Below are 25,159 nucleotides of genomic sequence, written 5' to 3'. Positions count from 1 at the left end.
ATCTGACTTGATTTGAGGTTTCAGAGTGAATATTTGATTGGAAATAATCAGTCCTGCACACTACGCATGGCGCCAGTATGTCAGTGGGGTTTACCATGCTGTTGTTGGTTTGTTGCAGGCGATTGTTTTTTGGAGTGAATGATATCGCAGTGAAAGTGCCTTCAGTTTTCAAGCTGCTAATTAAAGAGGTAGGTATTTATAATAAACTAAATTTCCAACCCCTGAAGGTGTAAAATAATTGCTGGATAGGTGAAGATGAGTCAGATTTCAGTTCCATGTTATTTCCTGCAAGTCTGGATGTATGACTCCTTAAACCAACAAGGAAGATGGGGACTAAATGCATACATTTTACTCTCCTTTAAAATATGTACAATGTAAACATTTCAAGATCTGTTTGTTTTCAAGATAAAAAAAAAAATCTAAAACTTATAGATGCAGTTAATTTGCTAAGCAATCAACAATAGATAGATTATAAATGTAGTTCATGTTTAGTAAAACAAGAACGATAACTGGGGGAAGAAAAATATTTGATAGCTGTAGGATTTTTGGTATGTCTGAATACATGTGCCAAAGCTTTCATCAGTATCGAGGGATGGGGCTCTGAAATGAGGCATTCAGTATGTATGACTAGGGTTTGAATGTGGGCTTCACTTGGCAAAATAAATGGGCTGTCCTGCTGCCTCAGTTGTCTTTACGATGGCCTTTCTCCCCTCCAGGTTCTCAACCCTTTCTACATCTTCCAGCTGTTCAGTGTTATTCTTTGGAGCGCTGATGAATATTATTACTACGCTGCAGCCATTGTGTTCATGTCCGTCATATCAATAGCTACCTCTTTGTACACCATCAAAAAGGTAATGCTTAGTCCGGTGCTCAAACTGCTCTGCGAGAAGCCAGGGTAAACCTAGAGTAAACTGTGCGGGCCCTTTAATCCTGCCCATTCACGGGAGCATAAAGGCGGATTGATGTATGGTCTGCTGCTTGGGATGGCATATTCACCAGTGAGGCGGCACAGCTTTTAAAATCACAAGCCCTAGGTGGATCCCATAGTTCTGCATAACACACAGATTTTCTGATTTCTCAAGTTCTACAGTGTGTTGAGTGACGCAGTTTCAAGTTTCATTTCATTTTATGCAATTGTACTGCTCCCAGTTTATTTTTATTTTCAGTGCTGTGGGACTTAATGAATTCCATAATTAGTGCTTAAAACAAGTGACTCTTTTGTGCTTTCAGCAATATGTTATGCTGCACGACATGGTGGCAACCCACAGTATTGTACGAGTTTCTGTCTGCAGGGACAATAATGGTAAGTTAAATATCTGTCTGTCATGGAAAGAGAACTGCAGCTGTTTTTTGCGCCTCTTACTTTATCAATATTTTATTTGCATTGTATTGCTCTGCTAGGTTGTTAATTTGCAGAATTAGGAAAGAAAAAGATGAATGCAGTCCCGTTGATCAGTGACCAACTGCACCTGGGGAAAGAAAAAGCTTACGGCAGAGCAATACAATCTTGATCTCTGTGGCATTGTCCTATCAGTGGCTTCCGAAGTGTCAGTTTGGTTTTGGACGAGTGCCTCCAGCTGCAGATTTATGCTGCTGACTTTTAGACCTCTTAAACAATAAATGTCGAACAATACACAATGCCGCATCGAGCAGCTGACATCACCCAGTGCTGCACAGCTGAACTCAGTTGATGGCAGCCTAGAGAGCAGAAGCAGTGTTGCGAAGACGTCATTCCCCCCAACTTTGTCCTCAGGGCAGGGCTAAGCTCACTGGGCCAGAGCCAGGGAAATGGGGCTGACATGCTGCTATCCTATCTCTGCTGTACCTGCTCTGCGGTTCACAGTACTATAAGGCAACTTTTAGCAGAGCTTTTCATTTGTGTAACAATATGCGTCTCTTACCATTTCTGAATTAAGCCTTTTGTTTTGACGGGACTAACTCTGTTCACCCCGATGTTATTCTGCAGAGTTCAATCCCAGGTGGGGGACACTGCTGTTGTACCCTTGAGCAAGGTACTTTACCTAGATTGCTCCAGTTAAAGCTCAGCTGTATAAATGGGTAATTGTAAAAATAGCGGGATATATTGTAACAATAGGAAGTCGCCCTGGCTAAGGGCGTCTGCTGAGAAATTATATAATAGTTTACGACACAATAATCCAGTCCATTGTCCGCTAGTTGCTAGTCACAGTGGAATACAGCGCTTTTTACCATTCATTATACATCTGCATCATTTATGTAAGAGGGTGATTACCATCAAGACCAACTTTTATTGTAATCTGTCTAGGCTTAATGCCATGAATACCATTGTCATTCCACTATTGCAATAAATACCCCATAACCACTGTTGAAGAATTAAATTCAGGACACTTTGGCACCTTTAGGATGCTAGAAATTTATAAAATTCCCTTCCCTTATAAAAGTCTCCCTTCGTCTGTGACGGCCTTTTCTGTGCACAGGTTCATCGGTACTTTGTGGAGATCAGTTGTTTAAAGACTCTCCTGGTGTTGGCTTGTGTTCACAGAGATAGAGGAAGCCATGTCCACAGAGCTAGTTCCAGGTGACATCTTGGTGATTCCCACTAACGGCACCATCATGCCCTGCGATGCCGTGCTGGTCAGCGGGACGTGTATTGTCAATGAGAGCATGCTCACAGGTAACATCTCTAGGGTAAATCGATTTCCCCCTCTCCCTACTGTGTGTGTGTGTGTGTGTGTGTATATATATGCCTGCCTATTTAACACTTCCATTAGTCTGAAACTTACTGACTTACTTCATAAGGGTGGGCTGGGAGTGGGGGTGGGGGTAGGGAGGGGATGAGTCTAAGAGCCTGGCATTTATACAGTGACTCGAGTCCAAAATGGCCCACAGCTTGTTTCTGCCCAGTGTGTGAAGATTGTTTGTGTCTGCTGCAGGTGAAAGTGTGCCAGTCACAAAGACCAACCTGCCCAACCCGGGCAAGGGGCCGAAGGGAGCGGAGGGCGATGCAGTCTACAGCACAGAAGAGCATAAACGCCACACACTCTTCTGTGGAACCAATGTCATCCAGACTCGCTTTTATTCAGGGGAGCTTGTCAAGGCTGTCGTGGTCAAGACCGGTAAGGATCATGGAATACAGCTTCTGTTTCACTGTATTATTTGATATGGTTTATGTAAGAGGGCAAATTCATTCTATGGTATATAAACCTGACATGGAAAAGAGTAGTGTACAGGTACTGGACTCTACAGACTTTATTAAAGTACAGAGGACCATCTGTTGGCATCATTTCTCCCAGCCATATGTCTGCAGTGCATTGTTGCTCTTCACTGTAATTCTGACCAGCACTATTGAAAGAGGGCCATTTTAGAGACAGCTTGAGTGCTTCTTGACTCAAGTACCCTTGGACACAGCGGGCTTTCACAACGCCTTTGTTTTACAAGAGTTTATTATTCCTGTTTTCTCTGTTGCCTGTTAGGCTTTAGCACAGCCAAAGGACAGCTGGTGCGCTCAATCCTGTACCCGAAGCCGACCGATTTTAAGCTGTACCGCGACGCCTACCTCTTCCTGTTGTGCCTGGTGGCTGTGGCTGGGATTGGCTTCATTTACTCCATCGTCCTCAGCATCATGAACGAGGTAGACCACTCTCCACCTGCCAACAGGGATTCTTGTCCTGCCTGAATAAAATGAATCCTTTTTTTGTGTATATTTGGTCATAACATTTATTTCGTTATCATTTATATGCCTTACTTTTACTTTCTCTCAGGTTCCAGCCAAAACCATCATCATTGAGTCCCTGGACATCATCACAATCACTGTGCCACCTGCGCTGCCTGCCGCCATGACAGCTGGCATCGTTTATGCCCAGCGCCGCCTCAAACGCATCGGCATCTTCTGCATCAGCCCCCAGAGGATTAACATCTGTGGCCAGCTAAACCTCATCTGCTTCGACAAGGTCAGCCAGCCTGGCCCACCCGGGGCCGTACACACCCTGCCCTGCCCTTCATTGTGTGCAGAGAAGAGGTCACATGGCAGGATGACTTTACCCCCCCATGAAAAATGTGCTCTACTGATCTTGATCTGGGAAAATGTTCATTTGGAAATTCATCATCCTAGGTTAACCTTTGTGCTATTGCACATATGAAATATTAAGCATAAGAACACATTTTGATATTATGTGGAATTTACTAAAATATCAAAGGTTATATGACTAGTCTTAGGAAACCTATGAAGCTGGAGTGCATGCGTGTCTGTCAGAGGGAGCATTTGCTAGTAGTAGTATAGTATATACATGTTTCTCTCTTCTGTTAACAGACTGGCACACTCACTGAAGATGGATTAGATCTATGGGGCATCCAAAGAGTGGAAAATGGCAGGTAAAATGATCAGCTCTTTTGGGGATTTATAATTGATTATTTTTTAATGCCAGTAGAAACGGTTTCCTACATGATTACATGATTAAACTCCCATTGTTGCCACTGTAAATCTTTTGACTCGATTCCACTTTGTACTATCTGTAGCTTTCTCCTCTCTGAAGAAAATGCCTATAAGGAAGCCCTGGTCAAGTCTCAGTTTGTGGCCTGTATGGCCACTTGCCATTCTCTCACCAAGATCGAGGGCGAGCTCTCTGGAGATCCTCTTGACCTCAAAATGTTTGAGGCAACTGGCTGGGTGAGCTATGTATTCCTGTCATATTTTTTAGACATGGGTTTTGCTGAAAACTACTCTTCCTACTAACTGTATATTGATTTTAAGTTTTTCTCACAGATCCTTAGTTAAGGTTTAACATACTTAACAATAACCTATACATCAGGGAATGTAAAAAGCTCTCTGTGCCTTGGTTGTGAATGACCTGTGGTCTGGACTCCCCTGTCCAATGTAGATCCTGGAAGAAGCCACAGAGGAGGAGACCACCCTGCACAACCGCATCATGCCCACTGTTGTGCGGCCGCCCAAACAGCTTCTGCCCGAACCCATGCTCTCCACCGAGCAGGACATGGTACACTGAACCCACACCTGTTCACAGCATCTTTCTTACACATCACATCCTTAGCTTACATTTACAGCTTACCAAATTTGCTGTTGTAACCTAAAAATGAATTACTCAGTACAAAATTGCTTCAATTGTTATTTTACACTGCAAAAACTCCCAACAGGGCAGTCATGGTGTGTAATAAGATATGCTCCAAAACTGGTTAATTCAATTTTTGTAGTGTAAAAAGTGATTGAACTCCTAATTTTCTGTACAGAATAGATGCTGCCCCCTTGTGTACAAAGAAAAAACAGCATGTAGTTAAGAGAGGTTTGTTCTAGGTGTTTTGCTTGTGTGATCCAAATTTTGTATCATTTACCTGTGAAAAGAAAACGTTTTCTCTCTCTCTCTCCAATATCTGAACAAGTTTAAATGTATCTGTTTGTTTATCTGTGCTTATTTGTGTTATCTGTTTTTACTTTGTTTTACAGGAACTCTATGAGCTTCCGGTAAGTTTTGTTCTTCTTTAACGATGTTCATTCATCGTTGTCTGCTCAGTGAGATGAGTCCAGTGAGCGTGTGTGTTCTTGTTCTCCACAGTCGTCCTATGAGATCGGGATTGTGCGCCAGTTTCCATTCTCTTCGGGCCTGCAGAGGATGAGTGTGGTGGCGCGGCTCTTGGGCGAGAAGCGCATGGATGCCTATCTGAAAGGGGCACCCGAGGTCGTCGCCAGCCTTTGTAAGAAGGAAACAGGTGAGGGTTGGTTTTATTTTTCTCCATTTCAACAGTGTGTGAAATGTGACCTTCCCCTTTTTCCATCACATTGCACAACACCCTCGAGAACTGTGATGCCTACAGAAATAATGGCCCACTTTATGAGGCAGATTGATGCCTCTGAAAATAGTTCTATTCAGTATTGTTAGCCAGTTTCCAGGAAACAGCCATGACATTTGAAAATGTAATTGCTTTTACAGTGATTTGTCATAAGTGTAGGTTGTATCTTATGGTTTGTTATGTGTAGCATTTATGTACTGTATATGTATTGTTTATAGTTTGTTCACGTTACATTTCTGCATGAAAAGGTCTCAATACAATTGTGGCAATATGGTTTAGTTTTAAAAACGTATAAATAACAAACTAACCTTGTGCTGGAGAACGAGACACAGATTTGACTCGCGATTCGAACTAAAATGTAAAACTTTATTACACCTTGCAGTGCCTGAGAATTTTTCGGACGTTCTGGAGGAGTATACTAAGCAGGGCTTCAGAGTCATCGCCTTGGCTCACCGGAGACTGGAATCCAAACTCACCTGGCATAAAGTGCAGAACATCAACCGGTAAGCTGAACATGAATCATCAAAATAAAGGCAGGATGAGAGCGGATATGTTTCATGAATTGTGATGTGCGTAGTGGTGATGAAAAGCTTGATGCAAATAAGGTCACAGGTTGCGATTATCTACAATATTCAAGGTTGTATCAGATGTACTGATGTTAATAATGCAAGCAAAGGCTCCAAGCAAAATGATACTGAGCCATACATACATTTAGACATGCTCCAAAATATTGTGGACTATGTTTAAAAAAAAAACAAGTATGAGAAATTCTAGCAAAGCAGAGCTGAACATAAAACATGACCTCTGGTAATTTGTGGTCTACAATGTGTCTTCAGGCATTGGGAACATGCATTTACATTTTTATATTGTTCATGAATGTTTCAACAGGACAAATTGAAGTGAAGAAGTGAAGTGAAGAAACACTTCTTGTAATACAATTTCAAAACAATTATTATGCTAGACATTTTTCAGGTAGTGTTGGAACAATTTCTTGTCCAACTAAACATGTAATGCTGTGATTTTTTTAAATCTTTTAGTACTTTTTAATGTGCCTATAATTACATTTACATTTAGGGGTCCCCCTTTGGTTTCAACCAGCTTGTAGTCTTATTTGTGTTGTTCTTCCCACTCTGTTGACTTTCAAGCATCTGCTGCAGGGTTTCTTGCAATTTATTCTTAAATTACACACATTCCTTTATCCTGGATCCTCCATCACCCCATCTATTGTTTTATTATGGTATTTAGGAGGTTTCTGTGTTGCTGTTACATCAGCGCAAATGGGGTTCCAGATTTTGAGCTCTGTCAGTTAGGTATGACCTTGTTCAACTCTGTTTCTCAGAGATGCCATTGAGGTGAACATGGAGTTCCTGGGGATGATTGTAATGCAGAATAAACTAAAGGCCGAGACTCCATCTGTCCTGGAAGACCTTCGTAGAGCCAGCATTCGCACTGTAATGGTCACAGGTGAGAGAGATGGTTACACCTGCGATGTATATTTAGACAAAAAATAATAATACTGCAAGTTTCTACTACAAATAAGTTTCATTTTGTTGTCTCTTCCTGAGAAGAAACATACATACATATATCATACACATCTTGTAAACCCAACTTAAGACTTACTGTAATAATATAACCAAAACACCCTGTTATTCCACAGGTGACAACATGCTGACTGCTATTTCAGTGGCGCGGGACTGTGGGATGATCCTGCCCCAGGACCGAGTCATCATTGCAGATGCTCTACCTCCCAAAGATGGCCACGCAGCCCAGATCAATTGGCACTATGCAGACAACCCCACCAAGCATGCCAGCACACTGAGCCCACGCTTTGAAGTGAGTGTCTGCTCTGTGTTTTTGTCTATTTTGCTTCTTTGGTTTGTGTGTTTGAACATCATAAATAGATTCAGTGACCATATTGTGAAGGAATGAACCAGTCCCTTTGTTAATAAGTGCAAAATGTGGACTGTCAGCTTCTGGGCAAGATCAAAGGGTTTTCTGTGGGAGTACAGACTTGTGAGTGTACAGTATTCATGATTTGGACCATGACCAATTTAAACAAGACATGTTTTGTTTTTATTGCTATTTGTCAAATGTTACGGTCTGGTTTAAGATGCAATACTTTTACTAAGTGTCCCCTTCCTCATATTGTAAGATTACTTAATCTTTTATACATAATGTGTATTGAATGGCAAATACAAGATTGGGTGAAACAGGGAATTGGATCTATGCATCAAACCATTTTCATTTGAAAAGTCACTGCATGTCAGGCATCACAGCCCGTAATGGCTATATATAGGCTCTGGCTCTCTGGTCTTGTGGTTTGCTGAGGAGGTAACACAGCCACGTGCCCTATTCAGGACATTCAGATACAGCTGGATGAGGACGGCCCTGGAGATGAGCACAGTGCCATGGAGCACTATCACTTCGCCATGAGCGGGAAGTCCTTCGCTGTCATAACAGAACATTTTCAAGATCTCGTACAAAAGGTGCACGTCTGTTTTTATTTGATCAGATTCCTGTTTTTAAACGTAAAAACAAACAAGAAAAACAATATTGGCCCTCACATCTGTAACACATCCCTTAACTCTGACTCATTCCTCCAATAGTGTGTTTTGTTTCTCAGATGTCAGTTATTTTGGTCAATCCTTTACCATAATATATGTTTTACAGTTTGTATTTTGTAATATTTAGGAACAGTCTCTTTTAGATGCAGAGCAGTTCTAGGTCAGAAAAGTCACTTTCGATTAAGACAGAGTTATCATCTACCCCAGTACTAATAGCGTTATCTCTCACCGTGGAAGTTATCTAAATCATAATCTAAGTACTGTATTGTACAACCATATACTGTAAGACCTGAACCTTGAAATAAATGTGTGTTTTTGTGTCGTTTCCTGTGTCTTGTGTGCGCAGCTGGTCCTGCGCGGCACAGTGTTTGCGAGAATGGCTCCGGATCAGAAGACCCAGCTGGTGGAGGCGCTGCAGAGCGTGGAGTGAGTGAACCCCTCAGCATTTTACTTATGACTTGCAGATAATTTCATATATATATAAAGAAACTAAGCTGATTCACTTCTGCGTTTATTTTTCAGTTATTTTGTCGGGATGTGTGGTGATGGTGCTAATGATTGCGGGGTATGTATTCATAAAGATAGCTTGTCATTGACTCATACATGCAAGCTACACTACATATCAATCCTAATTAGACTGATTTTGATTTAAGGTCATCCCTTAGTAATTGGTCATGCTGTTTCATGACCTCAACGTGTTTCCCCCAAGTGCTCAGTGCAGGGGTAATCCAGCATTGTACCACCTCTCTCTCCATCAGGCACTGAAGAGAGCTCACAGTGGGATCTCCCTGTCTGAACTGGAGGCTTCTGTGGCCTCACCTTTCACCTCCAGAACACCCAACATCTCCTGTGTGCCCAGCCTCATGAGGTAAGCATGAGCACACTGCTGCCTTTCCAGTCAATTCACCTTTCGGAGAGAAAACAAACAAAAATTGCTTATGATTTTTTTTTGCGGGGTTGTTTTCTGAATTACTGTGGTAATAATACAGCAACCATACTATTGCTAAGCTCATCGTTCTGCAAAGTGTATTTCTTTATATGCACCATATAAATAATAATATAGTAATACATGTTATTATGATTGTTTGACTGCTATCCCCAGCCCTTCTCACTGTAGTGTACAGTTCTGGTGCTGGCCTACAGAGGGCAGTGTTATTGTCTGACACTAATTGTGGTTTATTGTATTTTTTGCAGGGAAGGGCGAGCAGCACTGATTACCTCTTTCTGTGTGTTCAAGTTCATGGCTCTGTACAGCATTATCCAGTACATCAGTGTTACTCTCCTTTACTCCGTGAGTACATCTTTCATCTCCTGCCTGCAGACTTGAACTGTCTGGTACAAGTGCCTTGCTCAGCCTGGTACTTGACCTCAGAACCTGTATGACTCAGTTTACAATGGCTGTTTTAATATACACAATCCCAGACATCCCTCCCACACATACTCTGCATTCTGCAAATGCAGACTGTTCAATGGAAGAGTCCTTTTCAGTATTTTTAAGCGATATATGTGCCAGAGGCTTGTGTGTTCTACATTTTCTTAATGTACTTGTATATTATATAATTGTATAATATATTTTTGCAGGCAGCTGTTTAATAAAAAAGGTGACAAGCTAAGAGTACTCTAATAAAGATGTACACTGTGATGTAAAATACAGTGCAAGATAAAGTGACTGGGCAGCCACAAGATGAAGGATCACAAAACAACATATTTCAATAGCTGGCATTCTTCTAATGGTTTTCTTCCATGATTCGAAATCCAGATGATTACACACAAGCAGTGATTTAAAATGTTGTCCGTTGTAAAATGTTTTGTTGTTCATTAACAAATTACACCTCAAGCTCTTATCGGTTTAAAGCCAGCTGTACATTATGTAATGGTTAATACACTAAATGGCTTCACATTTCCCAATGGATGTGCCTGTATGTATGGAAGAAAACGCCTGCATTAAATGACAAAGGACATGGGATCATAATGGCTTGGACTGATAAGAGTTATCTTTCTTTAGATTCTGAGCAACCTCGGGGACTTCCAGTTTCTCTTCATTGACATAGCTATCATTCTACTTATTGTCTTCACAAGTGAGTACAGAAAATACATTTCTAAGTCTTTATTTTGGTCCATATGTCTTTTAATTCTGACTTATTTTCCCTGAAGCTATCAGGCCCCACTTTCCTGAATAAATGCATACATTCATCATATAGCATTGATGATAGGGGGTGGGGTGCACTCTGGGTAAAAATTAAGCTCTGATAGTTAGACTTTATTCCTGGCATCATTTCTCTGTGCTACCGTTTGCTTGATAACATGATCTGCTGTTCTCAGTAACGGGTGTGATTCTGTGGTTGTGTGTGTTTGTGTCTGCCAACACAGTGAGTTTAAACCCAGCCTGGAAGGAGCTGGTGGCACAGAGGCCTCCATCCGGTCTCATTTCTGGGCCTCTACTGTTTTCAGTCCTCACTCAAATCCTCATCTGTCTGAGCTTCCAAACACTGGCTTTCATCTGGGTAAAAAAGCAGCCGTGGTATGAGGTCTGGACGCCGAGCTCAGAGTAAGTCTGTCAAGCTGCACGGATGAATGGCTGGCATCAGAATGGATTACTTATTATAAATGAGCGGCCTTGACACAGAGATGATAAGTGTGTGCTACAGCACTGACAGGACACACACAGCGTGCAGTAGCTGGTTTTGTGTATCCTAGAAGGCCCCAATCAGATATTCATGGAGGCATGTTGTAATCCAGGCTGATTCTAACATGGCAGGGCTCTGTAACAGTTGAAAGAGTGCTAAAAAATGTAAAAAAGGCACAAAATATACCGAGCGGTATTGAATGTCAGTAATGTCTTCCTCTGTAGTGTGTACACAATACATCACTTGTCTAATTATACCTGTGGAACATTTGCCAGTCTGTTAATACATGCCATTCAGTTTACAATACGAGAATATTTATGAAGCGTCAAAAACGCATTGAATCACTTATTATTTTAAGGTATTTTTAACCTGGCTCTCTCTCTCGCTCTGTGTTGTAGTGCCTGTAATTTGTCCAGCACTGCCCATTTCTCCCTTGATCATAATGAAACGGAACATGATGACCACAACATTAAAAACTATGAGAACACTACAGTCTTCTTTGTGTCAGCCTTCCAGTACCTCATTGTAGCCATTGTCTTCTCCAAAGGGAAGCCATTCAGGCAGCCAAGCTACAAAAACTGTACGTATTGTGCATGGTCTACATTATTTTTAACAAGTTTATATAAGCAACTTATAAGTTTTGATTAAATGCTACTAAATTGTTGATACTGATTATAACTGATGTTCTAGATATAGCATTTTCTAACCATGGCTTGTGGGAGTTTCAATAACTTTTTCTAATGCTTTATTTTTTTCTTTGCAGGGCCATTTGTCTTGTCTGCAATCATATTGTATGCCTTTCTGCTCTTCATCCTGTTTTATCGAGTGGATGGTATCGACTGGTTTCTGGAGGTGAGTGCAGCGAGTGAAGGGAAAGAATACTGTGAGGATGTTGTCAAAGATCCTAATAATTGCAGATAATTAGTTTAAAATTCTATCACTTTTAACATTGTAACAATGTAGGAAACCATTGTAAGCAATAGAATCCATGCAAAGGGCCTGATTTGTAAGTGCAGATCATTTCTAATGTGAGCATTGGTTAGAAATGGCAGTGAAATGAGATTCTTTCTTCCCTCGTAGATTGTGTGTGTTCCCTACCAGTGGCGCATCACAATACTCCTCATCATTGCAGTTAATGCAGCAGTGTGTATCCTGATGGAGGTAAGCAACATAACTGCAAAGACACTTGCCATGTTTAGACAGTTTTCCTTTCAATGTGTGTCCAAGTGGAAACTATTGGTAACACTTTGGGACCTAGTTAGATGTGAATCCCTGATGTGAAATGCTGTCAATTTGCGTGTCAGTATGATGAATAAGACCAGGAACAGTTGCAGCCTTATGTTTTCCCTCCACTTTAAAATCCCTGTAAAAATACAACTAGTTACTTTACTCTCCTCCTACAGTTTTAATGATGAACAAAAAATGTATCTACATATAATACCAACATGTATGTTCTGATAAACTCATAATTGACTGTTTTTAAACATATAGATTTGCAGAGTATTGCACATGGAAGGTATGCAAAGGAAACATGGCTATGGCATTAGAACTCTTTGATGCACTGTTTTGCCACCAGAGTTTGTTAAAGTATAGAAACACTGGTTGGTTGCCTTCACTTGTAGAAGAGGGGCACATATTGAGAAATGTCACACTTGCACTGTGCACTAAGCACATTTTCCTGCATTTCAAATGAATGTAGAAGTTCTGTGGTATCTATGACTTTTGCTTAAACTCCAGAGTTTCATTATTTCAAGAGTGGTGGCATTCTACTTAGAGGAGTATTGCCTTTATACCAGAAGCATTACATGGATGTCTTAAAATCTGCCATGACTCATGAATAGCAAACAATTGCTGTGCTAACTGCAGTTTTGTACAATGGACAATCAACAACCTTCCATGGGACTCCCAACGAGTGAAATGCAGTCTGTATGTTGTGGTGTTACTGGGCCTTTTTGTTTGTCGCTTTCTCTATGGAATGGGGTGTTCTGTGGGTCTGTTTAATCTACTTGCTAACCTCCAGCATGTGAACTTCCAGCATGATGGTGCACTAGCAATGGGGTTTACATTCGCCTGATAAAGGCAGGAAGAAAAATGACAGGAAGGTGATTAGGATAAGGGTCCACTGCACCAGATCTAACCACCCAAGTTGTATTTCTGCTGTGGGGACTCTGAGTTTGAAATCTCAAGCTAAGTGAATTAGGGCAAGCAGTTTGCATTTAGACTGCTCTGATGGGTGCTGTAAACTTGCAGTGTCGAGACATGCAGGTAAGAATTAAGCGATAAAGACTTAATGAAGCTTTGAGACATGTATTGCCTTGCCTGCCTTGTGTTTTGGTACTTTTCTGGGTTTCTAATGAAATGCTAACAGCACTCTGGTGGCCAAAAAATGCATAACGGAGTGTCGCTGTTTTGGACCGTTTTCTTTTGCAAATCATTCTCCCTGAACCCTTTTGATTCTTGACAGTCACAAACAATGTTCATGAATTCAATTACTATTTACTGTGCATTGTATTTAGTCTCTTTCTCTGAATTTAAATTTACTCTAAATTAGCTTTGAAAACCTGTATTCATGGAATTCAATAATTAAATAAGCTGTAGAGAGTAGTTACCAGTATTACAATAGTTACACTAATTACAATACAGCCGTCTGTAATGGCTTGGGTTTTTTCTATTCTCTATCTCCATTTATCTAGATTTTAGATGCCATACAGAATGCACTGAAAAATAACTAGCCAGTGTCTATCATGATTGGGTGGGGTTTCCTGTACCTTCCTGAAATCTTTTGTCTAATCACTCAACCATGCAAGGGACAGCTTTGAGAATAAATCTATGATGCCAATTGAAACTAAAAATAAATAGTCCTAGATCAATATTTTACAAATAACCTAATGATTACTGATCTATTGTCCTTTGTTTTGTTGGTTGTTGTTAATAACTTCAATAAATGAATAACCGCGTGAAATAAATTCATGCCTTTCTTACAAAAATGGAAGCCACTACAAAACAACGTGATTCGTAGCTCTTTTAATTCTTTCCTGCCCACTGCAATATTCCATAGACCTTCATCCTTGACATCATCTTATGGAAGCTTGTGTTCAGCCGCGACAAGCAGGGCAGCTATGGCGTCACCTCTGCCTCACAGACACCACAGGTTGGGATCTGACGCTTTATTCACTGTCGCTTTCACTTCTTGATGCCTTACCGCCTACTTAACAGTAGATATTAACATTTGCATGCACAGCAACAAAATTTTGTGTGATCTGCCTTCTTGACATTCCAGTGGGATGGGCCTTTAATGCACAGTGAGGGAGGGGGTGGGGGGTGTTTGCAGCACATTGTTCACTCCCTTATGTCTAATAATTCATTACATTAGGGTGGCTATGGTATGAGCACAACTGCATGCAGCCTAAGGGTTTGGTTTTATCCATTACTATATATATTGAGAGAGAGAGAGGGGGGAAAAAAAAAAGATATGTATTCTTAGCATTTCAAATACAATTTACTGTGAAGTTCATGCTTTACCATTTTGGGGTCCTGGGTAGCTTAAACAATCCTCTGTAGTTGGTATGTATTATTACATCTATCTAGGTTTTTTATCCCCAATCCCAAAGGGTAAATCTACTGATAACCAATGACATGGGACAGACAAATCTATACTCATGGCTCCATGTGGTTAAGACACCGCTGCCATTGAATGTGATAGACATTAAACCTGCACAAGGTTGTCTGCATGTTGAGAATTACAAACCATACATTGTAGAAGTGTGCACCACTTTTCCACAAGTTTTAAAGGTGACAGTGTTTCAATATAGAACGGTCATAGATGTGGGGACGTCTGTGAAGTTCAATAAAAACACTGAAGTGGACGACGAGCATAAACCCCACCCCCCGCCACGTTTGTGCCCTTTATGAATGTAGACTGCAGTTACAGGAAACAAGTGAATGCCATTCCAGAACATTAGTATAGTATACATTACTCTATAACAACAAAGGTATGTAACTAGGTACTGCACAGCAAGGGAGAAATGGTTTAGCAGAAAGTAAAACACTTTGCATTCTACATAAAACATGAATAAAAACAACTTTACTTTTTTTGTTTTTTTTTTTCTCTCTCTTCTCCCGTTTGTTGTATTTTGTTCACAGAAGGGTATTGACCTGACGGGATCCAAATTCCTGCCCTGGCTCTGTTGCAGAAAGAGACGGGCACCCAAGGCTCGCTACATGCACCTTGCCCAAGAGCTGCTGGTCGACCCTGACTGGCCGCCCAAGCCCAAAACCACAACTGAAGCGAAAATGCCCTCTAGCCCTGAAAACGGCTCTTACCAAATCATTTCTACTTCATAGCACTCCCGTTGTCATTGAAGTGACCAAAAAACAGTTTTTCAGGAGGAGACTCTTCTTTCTTTTTCTTTTTCTTTCTTTCTTTAAATGGAAACAATATCATTTGATCAAAAGGGTTGAACTTTTAAAATACAGGAACCTCGGAACTGACCGGCATTGTTTTGCGTCTCAAGGAATGGCAAGAGCGCAACTCTGCTTTGAATGAAAAATAGTTAAGTTAATTCTCTCCTTGTTCACTGCTGCTCACCAACTCTTACTGTAAAATGACAGGAAATGTTCAAAGTTGGGAACCGTGGAAGTTTTGTGGCAGAAGCTCGGGGTTATTTTAATTGGTATTAGTTGTTACAATATAACTTTCTTTAACAACACTAAATTTAACTGTAGTCTGTTCAACAGCACATTATATGGAGTGCTATGGTCATATGAACTGAAGATCCCGTGCTTATTTAACTTCACTTGGGATCATCAAAAAAAGATTGAAAATATATCTGAATACTGTGTGTTTTTTATAAGGAAGGGATCTGAGCATCTTTGCATCAGGGTGAATGGTTTAGGGTACTAAAGCTTCACAAGCACAGGTTGCAGTTTGCTCTGGGAAGCAGTGAAAGTTTCTCCTGCAACAGTCAATTGGTTTATAATGTACAGATTATGCTAAATTCTGGCATTTGGCTCATGCTCTTCATTGCTTATTTTTCACTATTTCTTCCTATGGAAGAACAATCAAGAATGATAATCAAGGCATTATGAGCACCCCTTGCAATATGATACGCACAGTTGAAACAGGCACAGTTCTAGAGTGATGTTTTATTTGAGCAGCATGCCCCTCACTGGATGTGTTGTCAAACTCACCCTGCGGGGTAACCGGATCTGGTTTCATATTCTTTGAGAGTAGAGATTTCTCTGCTCTGATCACTACCAATTTCGGCAGAGTTAACAGGTTCTTGGTTGCTTTATGACCACAAATTATACAGAGTTCAATGAATTCTCCAATTGATAAGGGCTATTAACTGACTGAACTCCTATAATTGCAAGACCGGGTCAACCGATTCTGAACAGCTGAATTAAGAAAGAGCTGAACAAACGAACCGCCTTCAATAGTATTTATACAATTTATATAACTTTTATATTTAAAAATAAGTAACTTAAGCCCTTATTAGATAGTTAGTCTGACTCATTTACCCTTGATCGAGCTTGCATCTGAAATAAACTTTGTTACCTCAATCGTTTCTTCAATTATAGATTACAGATATAAGAGTTTATTCATCAACGTTCACATGTACAGGTCTAAAATTATTTCTCGCTAGTTTAATTTTCCAGTCATTGTAACATATCTTTTGGACAGCATATCATGGTAAAGCCAGATATTTTTTCAGAAATTATGTATCTAGTATTATTAACACAATATATTCATACACCTATCCAAAATGGTCACATCAGATCAACCATCGTTTATTTATCTAGTTCTGTATAAACACAAAAACTGTAATTTTCAAATACTGATACCTTCATGTAAAATTTACAATCTTCCTTTTTTCCTCACTGTCATTCCCAACGAATTTAGTAGTGCACATTATTTCGGAATTTGGCTGTCACACCCTTACATAATCTATCTCTGTCATTATATATATATATATATATATATATATAGATATAGATATATATATATAGATATATAGATAACCTTCATGTTCAGTTTTAAATAACATTTAAAACCATAATTGACCCGCAGTTTATTCTAAATTTGTTATAATTTAATGGTCTTAATCTTGTCTAAACTGGTAGTCTTTCATAAACAAGGGAAGATCAGGTTTATTATGCATTTACGTTTTCAGCCCTACCCACCTATAGATAACAGACTTCTGGTGAAGTGAGATCATATCTTATACTTTTTATTTATTAAATGCAAAAGAAAGCCTAGTAGCACAGCCCCTTATTACTAATGAACCCTGTAAAATACAGATCGGTTTGTACAAGCCTAGCTTTCTTCAAATTGTATTGACTGTGAAAATCTAATACGTTTGAAATATTCACTCTCAATACAAGAGGTAAATTAAGTAATTAAATGAAGTCTTTGAATCACCATCCATACACACAAACCATGACCATTATATATTCTTGTGGGATTTGTTTTGTTGCCTGTATATTTGTATGGGACATGGATGTACATTTATGTTTAAAGGTATTACAATTAAAGAGTTTTGAGATGGAAAGGAAAGTATATCTTTAAACTGTTCAATACCAAGTTCAGTTTTCAATTAGGGCAAATGCTTTGTTTGTTTGCATTGTTTTCATTTCTTACTTTTTGTTGGTACTGTTTTGGATATTGAATTGTCATGATCAACTCTGTAAATTTTGTGATGTCTGAAATTATGCAACGTGTTTTTATTGTTTTAGTAAAATAAATTTGTAGAGAGAGGTTTTTTTTTTTTTTTTTTTTTTTAAAGCTTAGTTGCAGAAATTGTTTTTTTGGACTTGAAATGTGTTTCTCAAGAAGTAGCTTTGACCCAAGAAATGGTTGTGAAATTATACCTCTCTCTCTTACTCTTAGCAACATGAACAACAACAAAATCCAAGTATACACATAAAAGTAAGCTAATCTGATTGAAAAGTAAACATTCTTGCCCACATAGAAATTTAAGGGACTTCTTAAATACAGAGGACCAGTTATTTTGCCCTTCTTAGGACCCCAATACACTTCTCACTTCTCCATGCTACGTTCACGCTCTGCTTGCTTAAACTCCCCTGGCACCTCGGTACTGTAATCACAGTTCCTATGAAAACCTGATTGGCCTTTCAATTAAAATCTTAATTAACAAAATATCTGAATCACTCAGATCAGAACTTTATTCTCATCCGAGAGATTCAGGCCATGCTGCTGCAAAGTGTAGGCAAGACGGACTAGGGCAAGGGTGGCTAACCCAGTTCCTGGAGAGCCCCAATCCTGCAGGTTTTCCAGGTCTCTGTAAATCACCAATCACTGGATACATTGAACACCCGGACATTTTGCCTAATTAACACCCACAACTGGCTCAATTAAGCATTTAACGATCTAGATAGAACAAAAACCTGCTCAAGACCAGTGCTAGCCACTCTCAGGACTGGGGAATGGATATATGTATGCTGAACCAGCAAATGCACAAGAATGCATGGCACAAGAGAAACATTACAACATTTTATATCCTACAAACATCTTGGGGAGGCATTCATCCAGCAGTGGATCGATATAGATGGAAAATCAAATTTTAAGCTACCATCCTTAAATTAGTGATGCCCAGAATTGTACAACACTTTCTGCTAGAAACTTTTGTACTTTTTTATTTTTTCATAAATCTGTGGTCGTTTTAATTGTTTTTATACATTGTTTAAAGGGAGCGACTGTAATGTTTGAGCTTGAAATACTATTAAAACATATTTGCAAACTCCTTTATAGATGTGAATCAAGTTTTATTTATGAGAAAAGATGATTGAATTCATAAGTTGCTAATCATCGCAGAATAATAATCATGGTATGTGCTGAAGAACATTAACAGGTACAAGAAATCTATTTTAACCCATTTCAGTTGTTTGTCTCTCCATTGAAATGTAATGCTCTCTGTATGAGGAGGGGGGGGAGGATTTGGGAAACCTGCTGAAATGTATAGAATTGACCCTTTATTATAACATGAGGTTATGCTGTCAGGGAAATTACATTTTGTAAAAAAAGAAAAAAAAAAAAAAAAAAAAAAAAGATCAATCCTCTCTGATCACATTTTTTACTATGTTTGATTTGTACACAGTTCATTTTGCCCCATATATGTTTTCTTCCTTTTGTGCTGTTGTTGAAACATGTACATATCTCTTTTAGCTTTTTCTACTTGTAATTTATTTTTATTTATTTTTTTTGTTTTTTGGAGATTTATATATCTAATTTTAAAACAATTTGGGTGTTTTTTTTTCCTGTCCTTTTGTAAATAAATGTTTATTTAAAAACCACAAATATCTGCTATGCTGTTTGCTTTCTATTCCACCCAGACAATGTGATACCTTGGATGCCTTCTAGGCAAATAAAGCACAATAAAAGTTAACATTTATATGGCCCATTTTTTCACACCCATCAATCTTATGGTGAATGAAAAAGGCATTAACTGACACCATAATCCATGAAACTTTTATAAGTATTCAGCCAACAAACAAACATGTAGCCCAAACCTGGTTTCTGAACCCATGAAACTACACATATTCATATGTGCTTACAACTAAACAAAGGAAAAACTAATTTCACATTTCAGATTTCTATCATCCAGTTGTTGGCTGATTTTGAGTGCAACACCCCATGATGTTCTAGCTGTATTTGGACATTTAACTTTGCTTTATTGCTCATCTGCATGCTGAGTCATTAAGATGGCCCATGGTGTTGCCTTACAATACTTAGCTGATGGACATAACAGATAGGGATTTATCTGAATCATGCAGGCACAAAATTGAGTGTGGTTAGCTGTCATGATGAGCCATACAGAGCAGCTGGAATGCACCGGGCTGTTTATGCAGTCACAACAACATGACCAGGTCCATCAGAAATTAATAATGGGAGAACAATCCACCAGGACAAAGTACTTCCTGCTCCTGGAGTTGGTATGGGTTGGTTTATGACACAACTTGACTGCTTTGTACACTCCACCCCCCCCACCCCCATTAGGTACTGACAATGTGGGTTTTTACTGTAAAAGGCCTTTCAAAAAGAAAAACAAACTATAAATCTGCCATTAAAATGTCCTAATACAGGACAAAACACTGCTCCAGTAAACAGTCACTTAGTTGCAGGCAGTTGAAAACAGACAGAAAAGTCTCCATTGCTGCAAAACCATCCTTCAGAAAATATGGCACACCACTATAAGGAGCCGAAGCTTGACACAAGCACTATAAATACAATATAGTCTATCAAGAAACGGCAAAGCATTAAAACTGCATAATCATACCTCTCATTAACATCCTTTTAAGGTAATGATCCAGTATGGCTAAAAATAAAGAGACTAATTTGAGCCAGTGCGGTTAAAACCCAAACTCTTGATAAGCTGGAGGAAACCAGAAAAAAGTCCCGTCAAGCATGCTTTAAAAGTTACACAGGGCAGTGATGTTTAAAACAGTCTCGGTCACATCCTCAAATTGTGAATATCTTCTTAAAGGTAGGCATTTTATTTCAGTTAAATAAACATATTTTTTAAGCTAATGTGACAATTGTACCCTTCAAAATAGGTTTAATCATGTTCTTTTAATTTTAACATTATATGTTTTTATGTACACTGTACTCTACTCATTGTTGTTTTCTTTCTTATATATTGCTAAATATTAAAAAAAAATCACACAAATAAAATACTATACTATATAAACTATATACTATATAGTATATATATATACTATATAAAATACTTTTCCCCTGTAACCAATTGACTGATCTACTTATTCATTATATATATATATATATATATATATATATATACACACACACAATCATCATTATATATATATATATAAATATATATAGTTTTTTTTTGTTTGTTTGTTCCCCCCCCCTGCAGTCATGGTACTAACAAAACAAACAACTAAAGAAATGATTATGCTTTATTCTACACACTAATATTTATTACATTTGCTATATAATCAACAATTTATGGCTACACTATAACATAGCCAATAAAACAGCTATTGAAATGGTCTGAAATTAATGTACACCTAAATGTAAAACAAGACTAAGACTTTTTTTTTTTTTTTTTTTTACTTTTTAAATTTGCAGTTTTTGTATTTCTTCCCCATGAATCATCATTGCTTACACCTGAATAAGCCATACCTTTGGAGAAGTTAAATTAGTATTTAATTGTGAAACCATGTATTCTTGATTATGAAAAATAATAGTTTTTTACACTATCAATATGAGTTAACACCACCAAAAAAAAACTTTGCTAAGAAATGTTGCCAAATGTGTATGCTATATAGGTCACAAGTCAAGACATTCTGAAGCAACATATATCGTACAGAAGGGTGAAAGTGAGATATTGCAGTTTCTTCTCGACTCCCATGGCTAATGATAACAAGGATTGTTGTTCACCCCTGCCGGTGACAGCCATTGACTGATCCCCATTCGTTTTTGCTTCATGTTCTCACAAAGACTGTGAAGTTGGATTTACATATGGAAGTCTTCCCACAGACGAGACATTGGATACTGTTTTGCTCATATCAGTTCTCCTACTGGTCTCAGTGTCCTGAAACTTCATGGGCTAAATATACTATTATGTATTTTTCTAAGGGCTGTCAAGACATTATCCAGGGTGAAACAGAGCAGTATAATTCTCTTCTTCAGTCCCTGTGTACCTCATTTGTTGATTTTAAATATATGTCCTGTGTATTTTGTCTATTTGATATAAGCCTATCTGCATGTGTACATTTCTCCTTCATCCAGGTGCCATGTGGCTCCCACTTCTCACGTGCATATATCTTGGAGTTCACTTCTGCGATGGATTCAGCTGCCCTTCTGATTGTATATGCCAAGAAAATGGCAATGCATTTTGCAGGGGAGAGAAGATCACTATTGTGCCATCCAATTTACCTATCAATACCACTAATTTGCAGATTCAGAAGACTCAGCTCAGAGAATTAACCATCGAAAGTTTTCATGGACTGCCTCATCTGCTGCGTGTTCAAATAAGCTTGAATCCACTAACGACCATAACTCTGAGCACATTTAACAATCTAACTGCCCTTCTATCTCTAATGTTATCATACAACCAGATCTCCAGTCTTCCAAGTGGTGTGTTCAGTAGCCTAGTTATGCTGCAGCAACTATTTCTTGGAAATAACAAACTAGACGTGATACCGCCAGATTTGTTTGACAACCTCACTAACCTGCTAGAACTTGACCTGAATAGCAACAATCTCAGGGTCCTTCCTGAAAACATTTTCCGCAGCCTAGGCAATCTGCAGTATCTTAACTTGGGAAATAACTCTCTGCAGACCCTCCCTGTGAACATCTTCTGGCCTCTCACCCAACTGCGGCAGCTTTATCTCTATAACAATAAGATTGTGAAACTTCAACTTGGAATATTCAAGAACCTCCAGAATCTTCTGGAGCTAAAGCTTTTCAAAAATATGATCCGGCAAATCCCCCCCAAATTATTCTGGCCACTGTCAAACCTAGAAATTCTCCACATGTCCTCAAACAACCTGAGCCATTTGCCTTTGGAAAGTTTTTTCCACCTGCCTCACCTCATCCAACTGAACATCTATAAGATCCCCCTGGTAGACCTACCAGAACGCTTGTTTGGAGAAATGCCAAAACTCAAACATTTTATTTTGTACTCCACTGATCTTGAAACTATCCCAGGGAATATATTTATTAATATGACAGGCCTGGAGTCACTCACAATTACCATTAATCAAAGGCTAAATTATTTACCAAAGGACACCTTTAGCGGTCTGACAAGCCTTCTGCAGCTTACTTTACATTCTAACAGTTTTTTTTCTTTGGAACAAGACATATTTTCAGACCTATTTAACCTGCAGAGTCTTAATCTTCAAAGTAACAAACTCGGCACTCTCCCAAAAGATATCTTCAAAAACCTTTACAATCTTACAAATATTGAACTGCACAATAACTTATTTAAAAACCTTCCAAGTGAAGTTCTAAAAGCAGCAGTTATGCTAAAAAACATCAGCCTAGAGAAAAACCCCTGGAATTGTAGCTGTGATATTGTGCAGCTTTCGGCCTGGATAAGGTCCAATAGATATAGGATCCGGAACTACAACCGTTTATTGTGTTATTCACCATCTTATTTAAAAAATAAGCATCTTGAGTCAATAACTTATGAAATGCTACAGTGCAGTCATCCCACTGTAGGTAACATTCCCCTACAAACGAGTGCAATTTACAGTACTGATTCTAGTTCAGATAGAGCATCAACTGACACCCCAACTATTCATAAAAATACTTTCACCATGCGGTTTCCATTCTGGACAGCTCAGCAGACTGTGTCCCCTGCTATTCCCATTACTCAGGAATACCCACATATGACTACTGGACAGAACACAACACAAAAGGAGTTGAATAATTACCCTCAGGCCTTTCATGATCAAGACCTTCTGCAGACCGAGTCCACGATTGTGCATCACAACAGGCTTCTTGGTGAAACTTGTCTTTGGACAATTCTGCGGGACCCTTACAGACCAATTGGCTTAACTGTTCATATAATCATGTTTGCCATAGCGATAGCTCTAATTGTTGTCAGCACCTGCGTATTCTACAAACTTAATGAGAACATAGCCATTTAGGCCTGCTGTTAGGAAGAGAAATGTCCAAACAGCAGACAGAGACCAAACAATTCCAGGAAAGTTATAAATGCTTTATTGAGTTACACATGTATGATCCGATCATCTGAAAGAAGAAGAGAAAAAAAGATGAAATCCTTAGAGTGTTACAGAAAACTCTATATCATGTATCTATAATCTACGGAACCCTTAAGGGGATGGTGTGAAAATATATATATATAAATGTCTTCTCGTGTGCATGTGGGCCTGAGAAGCGTATCTTGTGTTCACAGGAAACTTTTCACACCACATGGAATCAGAAAATGAACAACCAAAATGTACAACATCATACACGTAGTTATTTAATTCAGTCTAATTTATCCTATTTGCAATTGCTCAACAGCCATGAATGCAACTATGTTACAGTAACCCACATACGGTACCTACTGTGGGAAATACGGATGCGTGAGCACAAGAAAAGTTTAATTTGTATAACGTGGTAGATTCTAGTGTGATTCTGTTGTTTCCTGAGAAGACATATCACAATGTCTCTTAAAGTGATTCTAAATATACTAAAACTTTAATTTCATCATTTTTTAAAAACAATTTGACAATCTTGTTTTCTAGAATAAACAGATTCCAAAGTCACAACCCATATGCAGTTTCAGAGCCAAGCTAAGCTGAACACAAACCTCAGCATTTCATATGTTATATGATGAAGAAAGAGGTGTAAAAAAAGTCATACATTATGACTTACATTATTGCAAAAGAGGAAATCGTCTCAATTTGTTTCCAAAAACAGGAAGCCCAGTCAAACAGTGTACTTTATGCTCAAAATATTTTTCTGCTGCTGCCCGGAAAATAAAACATCGAGGTCAAGGTTTATTTACAAATCAAATACTGGTACAGTTACAAAGATAAGACTACTGAAATATGATGACACTATGGCCACTATGAAAACAATTACAATTGATCTGATAATGACTGTCACTGCCTTGCTTATTTACCAAAAATGTAAAACAAATTAATATATGTGTATATCGGACGTTATTAGTGAAATTTCATATGGATTGCTAGGACAAATAAATACTGTAACCAAGACCAATACTGTATAACAGGTTTAAAATGTTGCTTTTATTTCACACCCCATGCTATAGACATTAACCTATTTTAGAAAACTTCATTTATTTTATTTTTTTGTTTTAAAGATTTTAAGGATCTGTTAAAATCAAGATTTGTGTGCAATAAATCATTGTTTGCATTTACTAATCTGTGATTCTTAACTGACTGGTGGACAACGTTGTCATACCCCTATGCCCCCTTTCTCGTAGCTCTTAATGATGACTTCACATCTTGTCTGCACTTATTAGCTTTTACAATTTATGATGTAGGAATTGTATTGTTTACAGTATATTTCCTATAGACTTGTGTAAGTTGGAATTTGTAAATTGCATCTTGTTTTCAACTGTACTGTATCATTGCTCTTTGTATTGCTCTTATATTTTGTAAGCTGCCCTGGATAAGGGCATCTGCTAAGAAATAAATAATAAATAATAATATTAATAACTTGAA

General features: G+C 38.6%; 2 protein-coding genes across 5 annotated transcripts in view; both read left to right on the top strand.

Annotated features, from left to right (window-relative positions):
* Positions 1–19,377, top strand: part of atp13a3 (ATPase 13A3) — a 41,997-nt gene extending 22,620 nt beyond the window's left edge. For 3 of the 4 annotated variants that reach the window (XM_066709214.1, XM_066709212.1, XM_066709211.1), the window contains 27 exons: positions 119–188; positions 717–851; positions 1,231–1,303; positions 2,522–2,653; positions 2,913–3,095; positions 3,453–3,610; positions 3,741–3,929; positions 4,289–4,350; positions 4,495–4,645; positions 4,857–4,973; positions 5,438–5,455; positions 5,547–5,700; positions 6,164–6,284; positions 7,121–7,245; positions 7,439–7,614; positions 8,139–8,267; positions 8,692–8,771; positions 8,868–8,910; positions 9,104–9,213; positions 9,540–9,636; positions 10,351–10,423; positions 10,716–10,893; positions 11,371–11,552; positions 11,736–11,824; positions 12,053–12,133; positions 14,031–14,123; positions 15,116–19,377. In XM_066709214.1, coding sequence (XP_066565311.1) covers positions 119–188; positions 717–851; positions 1,231–1,303; positions 2,522–2,653; positions 2,913–3,095; positions 3,453–3,610; positions 3,741–3,929; positions 4,289–4,350; positions 4,495–4,645; positions 4,857–4,973; positions 5,438–5,455; positions 5,547–5,700; positions 6,164–6,284; positions 7,121–7,245; positions 7,439–7,614; positions 8,139–8,267; positions 8,692–8,771; positions 8,868–8,910; positions 9,104–9,213; positions 9,540–9,636; positions 10,351–10,423; positions 10,716–10,893; positions 11,371–11,552; positions 11,736–11,824; positions 12,053–12,133; positions 14,031–14,123; positions 15,116–15,316 — 3,220 coding nt within the window. In that variant the 3' untranslated portion in view covers positions 15,317–19,377. The remainder of the gene's footprint in view (positions 1–118; positions 189–716; positions 852–1,230; positions 1,304–2,521; positions 2,654–2,912; positions 3,096–3,452; positions 3,611–3,740; positions 3,930–4,288; positions 4,351–4,494; positions 4,646–4,856; positions 4,974–5,437; positions 5,456–5,546; positions 5,701–6,163; positions 6,285–7,120; positions 7,246–7,438; positions 7,615–8,138; positions 8,268–8,691; positions 8,772–8,867; positions 8,911–9,103; positions 9,214–9,539; positions 9,637–10,350; positions 10,424–10,715; positions 10,894–11,370; positions 11,553–11,735; positions 11,825–12,052; positions 12,134–14,030; positions 14,124–15,115) is intronic. The other variant, XM_066709215.1, reaches the window with a different exon arrangement.
* A 1,047-nt stretch (positions 19,378–20,424) lies between these two features.
* LOC136753251 (leucine-rich repeat-containing protein 15) lies at positions 20,425–25,159 on the top strand. Its single transcript, XM_066709208.1, has 2 exons — positions 20,425–20,475; positions 21,747–25,159. Exon 2 carries the CDS (start codon positions 21,752–21,754, stop codon positions 23,609–23,611), a length of 1,860 nt encoding a protein of 619 aa, XP_066565305.1. The 5' UTR covers positions 20,425–20,475; positions 21,747–21,751; the 3' UTR covers positions 23,612–25,159.

The sequence above is a fragment of the Amia ocellicauda genome, chromosome 7 (assembly GCF_036373705.1).
Source record: "Amia ocellicauda isolate fAmiCal2 chromosome 7, fAmiCal2.hap1, whole genome shotgun sequence".
In the NCBI taxonomy this organism is placed as follows: Eukaryota; Metazoa; Chordata; class Actinopteri; order Amiiformes; family Amiidae; genus Amia; species Amia ocellicauda.
This window is presented reverse-complemented; position numbering and strand designations above follow the sequence as displayed.

What these genes read in the sequence shown, in the direction of transcription:
- LOC136753251 (XM_066709208.1), top strand. Translation starts at nt 21,752, where the DNA reads ATGTGGCTCCCACTTCTCACGTGCATATATCTTGGAGTTCACTTCTGC.